Source organism: Sinocyclocheilus rhinocerous, unplaced genomic scaffold (genome assembly GCF_001515625.1).
Source record: "Sinocyclocheilus rhinocerous isolate Xijiao unplaced genomic scaffold, SAMN03320098_v1.1 scaffold42, whole genome shotgun sequence".
NCBI classification, from domain to species: Eukaryota; Metazoa; Chordata; class Actinopteri; order Cypriniformes; family Cyprinidae; genus Sinocyclocheilus; species Sinocyclocheilus rhinocerous.
In genome coordinates, this window is record NW_015627390.1 from 249,723 (window position 1) to 257,222 (window position 7,500).

Consider the following 7,500-nt stretch of genomic DNA (forward strand, 5'->3'; position numbering starts at 1 on the left):
AGATCTTCTGTTATGAATATTATTCAATATTTTAATTTGAATGTCGGATTGAAATAAACGCTGTTATTAGAGTAGTTAATCATTAGAATAAGCGCGGCTAACGCTAATATAATGAGCATTAGAATGAAGTTTCTTTATTAACTATTTAATGCTCCTATAACTTTTATTAGGGTAAAAAAAAAACACTCCAAAGAGAAAGGAAAAATTGAAATCGCATCATATGACCCCTTTAAACAAATAACACATTTCTTAGTCCATAATCCGTACTATTCGCTCACAGCGGCATTACTGTCCATCACTGTGCGTTTACTGCTACTGTACAACTTTATCATTGCAATTACAGTCTCAAGAGTTCCTGAATAAGCCTTTGGGTATAATAAATCATGCTCTATAAGTGGCTGTGATTTGCGTTCTCAAACTCAGGCGGTGAATAGAAAACACAGACGGGGGGCTTTCTCTATATACGCTGGATGGGTTTTTTTTTCATGTAAATGAGCTTTGGGTCTTTGAGAGCTGAAAAATGGACATTGGCAGAGACTCTTGTTGGTCAGTCCTCTCTTGTGGAGCAATTCAATGGGAAACTGTCCGCACTTTTTCTTACTTGTGTGGGAAAACATTCTAAATAGAAGAGGAAAGGCTAATGTTTTGTGCCATTTAAAAAAACTTAAATCTATAATTTCCTCCTTTAAGTATCCCTGCTCATTTAGTGCCAATGAAGTGTACAATATATAGGATATAAACCCGATTACACAAATATTTTACTACATACTCAATTCAGTATGTGTTCAACCAAATCCACAGACAATGCACACAAAAATAACACATGAAGCTATCTGAAAGCAACTTATTGCATAATAAATATACACCAAACAGGCCAAATCTGTTACTCACTTCATGTTTACTCACTTCAAACCTAGATTAAATATTAATGAAGTTTGTTACGGTCAAACCAGTCGTGCACATGAAAAGTAGTCTCAACTAACCTACTTTTGCCCAATTAAACCTCAATAAGAATTCAGAAGAACCTTAAAACATACTTTGCGTTTCCAGTTCAGTTTTAGCGGATAGACGTTCCTCCAGATTCATCTCAGAAGAAATGCTAAAGCAAACTTAAAGGAACAGTCCATCACAAATTAAAATTCTGTCATTATTTATTAATATGTACTTTACTTATTACACAGGGTTTCTGCAAGTTTTAAAAAGGTACATTTAAAATTTTAAGCCGCTTTTTAAGACCAAGTAAAGAAAATTTAAGAAATAAATTGAATGTCAATATGGTCTCTAAATGTAAATGTCTTGTATTCAACTTCCAACAGATCTCAATTACCTTTTAATTCAATTAAAAAAAATAAAAATAAAAAAAAAGTCTAAAGATTCTTAAATTAAGATATATTTACGTAAGATCACAAGTCTTGTTTTATGAGAAATTGAATTGAAGTTTTCACACACCATGGACAGAACATTTGTTCTTGTATTAAGAATAAACTCAATTTTATTAGATTTCTCAGAAAACAAGACTTCATATATATTGTGCATCACAAGTAATTGTATCTTGTTTTAAGGATGTTTAGATATTTGTATTAAAAAACTAAAAATACTGAGGAAGGCATTCATTCTTTGCACTGCTAATAAGATTTAATGCCATGACTTTTTCATTTAATTTCTGATTAAAGACCGTTTTAGGCCTAAATTTGTGGAAGGCGGAATAAAGACTTCTTAAAGGGGTCATATGATGCCCATTTTCCACAAGTTGATATGATTCTTTAGGGACCCACAGACCATGGAACACAAATGGACATTTTTTCAGTAAAATACTGGTCACTCTTTTCCATGCAAAATACAATAAATAAGGATTAAAGTTTTCCAAGCAAAAAAACCCAAACAGATATACCAGCAACAGAATGCAAAACTGTACAATGTTCCTAACAATTATGAACAATCCAATACCGAATATCATTGCAAAATAAACTAACATTAAGAAGTAATATCAAAACTTGTATAAGCTTGTATAGTTGGTGATTAGTTACAATGTCACTGATTTCTCACGACAGATCTTAAAAGGTCCAAACAAACCATTTTTCACAGGCTCCGTCAAAGCAAAACAACCCCTATTATGCTTCAGCAGGGGAGAGGTAAAAATAACATCACTTTTCTTCATCTTAAAGACATCATAGCACACTGACTTCGTGTGTGTTAAAAAACAAAACAAGTTTTCCTCACCGTCTGCCAGTGCAGGCCACTTGCCAAGCGGTGCAGTGCAAATCCACTGCTGGACTCCTGTAACCAACAGCAGGTTTATCAGAGAGATGTAGAGGTTATCAGACTGCTAGAGATGTTTATCACAGTGCAGAGTAGAATACAGCAGCAATAGACTTTATTAAAGACGTTTATTACAGCAGAATTTAAGAGAATTCTGAGAAGCATAGCATATTATCGGAGTACAATATCATTGTAGAGTTTATTAGTGTAGTAACAATTTATTAGAGAAAAGTAATGTGCTACTATGGTATTTTTTATTTATCTTGGAAATGCAAACTATATAATATATTCAATAAATAAATATACATTAAACTATTAAAATAAAATATAATGGAATAGAATTTAAATATTTTTATATGGATAATATTAGAAGGATTTTTCGTAGAAATGCAATGGAACATTTATGTATTATGTAAAAAGTTACAATAACAAATATTTTTGTAGAAATAAATTAATATAAAGAAATATATATTAAAATAATAAATATAACTTAATATAACAATAAAACTATAATGTAAATATTAAAATATTTTTATTGCATGAATATCCTTTACATTTTTTATACAAAAACGTTTTATTAGAGAAAAAGGAGATAATGTTAGAGTGGAGCATATAGTTAACTATGTAAATTGCAAGTTTTTAAACAGTGTAGAGCAGTAAATACACTATATATGTGTGACATTCGCACTGATATGATTTTATTAAATGTTGATGGATGAGTGATCATTTCACAGCTGTTTATTAACTCTTAACACATAAACAGACACATATTCAGGCTTTAGCTTGAGAAAACACTACTTGTTTTAAGAGCACACCATTTTATAAACTCAGTCAAAGCATTATTAACAGAAACGTGTGCGTATTAACGCGTATCTGAGATTATGTTGTTTATATAAACACCACTGAAGCTATTTAAGGTCTTACCTGCACAAACATTCGCCCTCTTCCACTAAATAACTCGAGTTTATCGCCCACGCCGGAATAAATCCCGGGAATTCATACTGTTGGAGCTCAATAAACGGATATTTCTCGGTTTGTTGATTGTATCATGGGTTTGTTTGGAACTTTGTCTTCTTTTGTGTGAGTGATTTTCTGCTCAGCAGCTCCAGTCCCCGCGACGCTGCGCCATATTGTTAGTGGCGTCAGGATCTGCGCATGCGCAGTGAGCTGCCTGCTCAAAACGACACCAAGCGGCAGGCAAGAGAATTGCTTTAGTCTCTTCAATAATGTGTAGACCTGTAGTGGATGATAATAATAATAATAATAATAATAATAATTGTTAAGAACAAAATTTATTTTTTTTATAAATTATTTATTTAAGATTTTAATGTTTTTATTAAACTATTTTTAACCATCGTTATTCGACCCTCTAACTCTAGCACTCTCTATTCTAATTCTATTCTTTAAAAAAACTTGCCCCTTTTAGACTTGCACTCTATTCGTTTACTAACCACTTGTTTTCTTAAAAAAAATAAATAACACTAGCTTCTCTAATCTTTTTGTATTCTATATGTTTGTTTTCTTTTTATTTATTATACAATTAACAAAAGCAAAAAAAATAACGAAATAAATGATCGCTGACCGCATTTTTAGAGGAGAGGATGCGCTGAGTTTCCGACAGGTGGCAGGACAGTCTTGAGCACAGCGTGCTTGAGGGCGGAGTCACACACGTGAACAGCTCGAGCTGCTTGGCAACACACAGCATGTATCCAAGTGAAACACGTTCAGTGAGTCAGGAGGTTTTGATGGGACACTCGGATCAATCCAGCCCCACACCACCAGCTGAAGTCACCTGCGGGCCCAAAACAGAAGTAAAGGCTCGGGGATTTACTTTTCAGCACACAGAGTGTATTCATCATATGAGTTCAGATGGGACAAACATCAGGTGCATGAAGACTCGAGCGGAGAACATGTAACAAAGGAGGACAGGAGCTGGATGATGGATTGTAACATCCCGAGCTTTCTCTAGGCTCTTCAGTTTGGATCAGAACTCTTTGTGGATCTTCTGTCTAGTTCAAGATGAGTTGTTTCTGTTCAGTCCAAGAGGAGTTTTACTGTGAGGTTCTGCTCCTGGATGAGTCCAAGCTGATTTTAACCACCCAGCAGCAGGGAATAAAGGTAAAAGACGCTTTTTAAAAAGAATTATTTCAGTGTGTATCCTGATCCAGAGGGACTGTAGACTGCTTTTCTTTCTACCCACACAAAAGAACAATATAGATACATGCCGCAAAAAGTAATATCATGGTAATTCGATATACATCATACTGATTTTGAACAATTCCTGTGTCTATATTTAATGTTGTGTTCATATTGGAGAGGTCCACACCCTGAACCCATGAGCTCAGCACACTGTTAACCAGATTACAGTAACCAGATGATCTGGTTAGGCCTAATTATATATAACCTAGAAAAAGTAACTAAGTACCGTAATTAGTTACTTTTTTATGGAGTAACGCAATATTGTAATGCATTACTTTTAAAAGTAACTTTCCCCAACACTGTTTCTGAATGTTCAAAAAGTCCAGTTTTTTAAATGTTTTTAGAATGTTAAGGGAATATTCCATTTTATGATTTTCCAAACATTAAGGGAATGTTACTTTTGAATGTTATCTGAACATCATGAAACAAGTAGTAACATTTAAAAAAAAAAAAAAAAAAACGTTAGATGAACATCCAACGTTTCAGAGATCAAACGTTCTATGAATGATGTATTAATAACATTTTGTGCTAATATTTGAGAACATTAATATTAAAGCTCAGATAACTCTGAACAAACGTTTGATTAACGTTCCTGGAAGATATTCGTTCACATGCAGCACGTTTGTCTCTCTGAACAGAGTATCGTCAGATATCGGATAGCTGGTTTGCTATGAATAGTTAATGGACAGCGGAGCGGGAGGATCTTTAGCGGGTCGTTAATGTACAGTACATGAGGCCTGCAAAACTTTTTAAAAGGCACGTTTTTGCAAAATAGTGTAGCTTTTAGCTGCTATCTGCAGAGAGGAGGTAAAAAACAACAGTGTGAAGGGCTCAGAAATGCTTTTTTTGAGTTTTATTAGTTTGTTGCACATTGCCGGACATGTAGTTCATGGTCATCGAGTTCAGGAACAGATTCTGAGATGAAAGTTGATGAAAGTGTCCATCTGTCACGCTTGTCTGGATGTTCTTAGCATGACGCCCCATTTTCCTCCATCAAGGACATTGAAAAGACAACTCCCTCTAAAACAACAAAAATGCAATTTTTGTATTTTCGCATAAAATTGGAGGCCAAGATGTTGCTATGCAGGTTGCTAGGTGTTTTCTTCCCTTTTATCAACTTTAATACTTAGTGCATGTGATCAGACCTCTAGCACTAACACAAAAAATTAGCAATACATGTGTTTTATCTGTGCTTATAAAGCCACACGTTTGCTCACGTGCAGAGATGCTCACACACATAAAACGCTGAGCGTTTCACACACACACTCACGACACAAAGGCCTCATTGATTTGACCCAGACGGTGGTGTGTGTAGTTGTGCGTGAGGAACAGAACGGCTCACATGTTTTCATCTTCACAAAACAATGACAGCAGCTCAGAGGCCGCGTTCGAGTCGAGGTGATGCTCTCCTGACGTTTGCAAATGACAAAGAGAGACATTTATTTAGAGTCTGGCCAGATTTAGACTGTGTTTCCTGTGAGAGAATGGCAGCGCTTTCTAAACAATAGTGACCTTTGGCACGTTTCAAAACAAAAAGATTATTAAAAGCTGTTATTGTGAAGTGCAAGGGTTCAGGGTGAGGCTACAGTGCATCAAAATTGGCAATATTGAAATGTTCTCATTGTACAGTGGTGATATCAGATATTTGAATGAATCTCTGGGTCACCTTTCACTCTAAAATTGAAAAGAAATTAAAAGAAGTCAATTTTATTTTATTTGCTTTATTTATGAAGTTTATTTTCATGACAATTAAACACATTTAAACCACCAAATCTTTTTATTGTAATGCAAATAAATAAATAATGCTAATTACGGGAAGTCATGATATGTCATGGTAGTGTTTGTTGTGTTGTGCGGCATTTAATTTATGCTTGAAATAAAAAATGAATTTTTTTCTGTTATACTGAAAGAACTAATGAGAATAATAAAAATGACAAAAGGCATTTGAAAAGGAAATGTGCTTAATTGTCTTGAATTTGTCAGACTTTTATTAAAAGTCTTTATTGCATTTATTTAGTGCATTGCAAAAATTTTATTGCATTTAAAAATATAAAATGTAATTGGCATGCATATATATATATATATATATATATATATATACATATATCATACATACATACATACATACACATATATATATATATATATATATGTGTGTGTTTGTGTGTGTAATTTTTTTTTGCTATATATACACAGTAAATATATATGTACTTTTTTGCTCGGGGTGAAACACAGGGAAAATGTGTATTATATATTAGTCTGTGTTTAAGGCCGCTGGTTCTCCACACACACCCATCCGTCAGCACGGGTGGAGGGGGCGTGTGGTGTTTGGGAGTGTGCCGGCTGCTCCAGACAAAGGCTGAGGAAGCCCGGTGATAAGATGGAGCAGATTTCCTCTGACTGGATTTGTAAACTAATGCAAGCTCTGGATCAAATCCCTCATTGATGTGTTCAGTGGGATTCCTAAATGGGCTTGTGTGCATTATTGTACATGTTCACTTACAAGCACATTTCACAGCTCACATTAATAATGATGATGAGCCTAATCAGCTAATTATACAGTACAGAAGAGGACAGGATGAAATTATTGAATGTTTTGTTGTGCCGTCTGACCTTTTAAGCCCATTATCTGGCGCTCATCTCGTAATGACAATGTGTCATGAGAGACAGAAATAAACTGCAGACTAGAGAGCGTGTCATGCAATTGCATCTCATATAATATACGTTTTTGTGCATCAGCTTTTCCCCATGTAAACTCAATCAAACACATTTGGAAAAAAAATTATCGATGAAATAAATATATATTAAAAAATTTTTTTTTAAACGCATTAAGTTTGCTTTTTAAGGTTTTGGTTAGTCTGTAGTATTTGCACCAGCCAGCTTGGGGTCAGTAAAATTTTTTAAAGGTCACATATTTTACACCTTTCTGGAGTTTTATTTTAAGTCTTGATGTCCTTAAGAATATATATTTGCAGTATAAGTACCAAAAACCATCTCAATATATGTTTACAGCTCCTCTCTCTGGAGCTCTGCTGAGAACAG

General features: G+C 34.3%; 2 protein-coding genes across 2 annotated transcripts in view; one reads left to right on the forward strand and one right to left on the reverse strand.

Annotated features, from left to right (window-relative positions):
* The window catches only part of LOC107727753 (adenomatous polyposis coli protein-like), a 43,687-nt gene extending 40,295 nt beyond the window's left edge, over positions 1-3,392 (reverse strand). Inside the window, exons 1-2 of the mRNA XM_016537714.1 lie at positions 3,184-3,392; positions 2,221-2,277 (exon numbers count right to left, since the gene is read on the reverse strand). The gene's annotated coding sequence lies outside the window, so the exon portion shown is untranslated. The remainder of the gene's footprint in view (positions 1-2,220; positions 2,278-3,183) is intronic.
* A 555-nt stretch (positions 3,393-3,947) lies between these two features.
* Positions 3,948-7,500, forward strand: part of LOC107727839 (band 4.1-like protein 4) — a 57,606-nt gene continuing 54,053 nt past the window's right edge. The window contains exon 1 of the mRNA XM_016537857.1: positions 3,948-4,377. Coding sequence (XP_016393343.1) covers positions 4,279-4,377 — 99 coding nt within the window. The 5' untranslated portion in view covers positions 3,948-4,278. The remainder of the gene's footprint in view (positions 4,378-7,500) is intronic.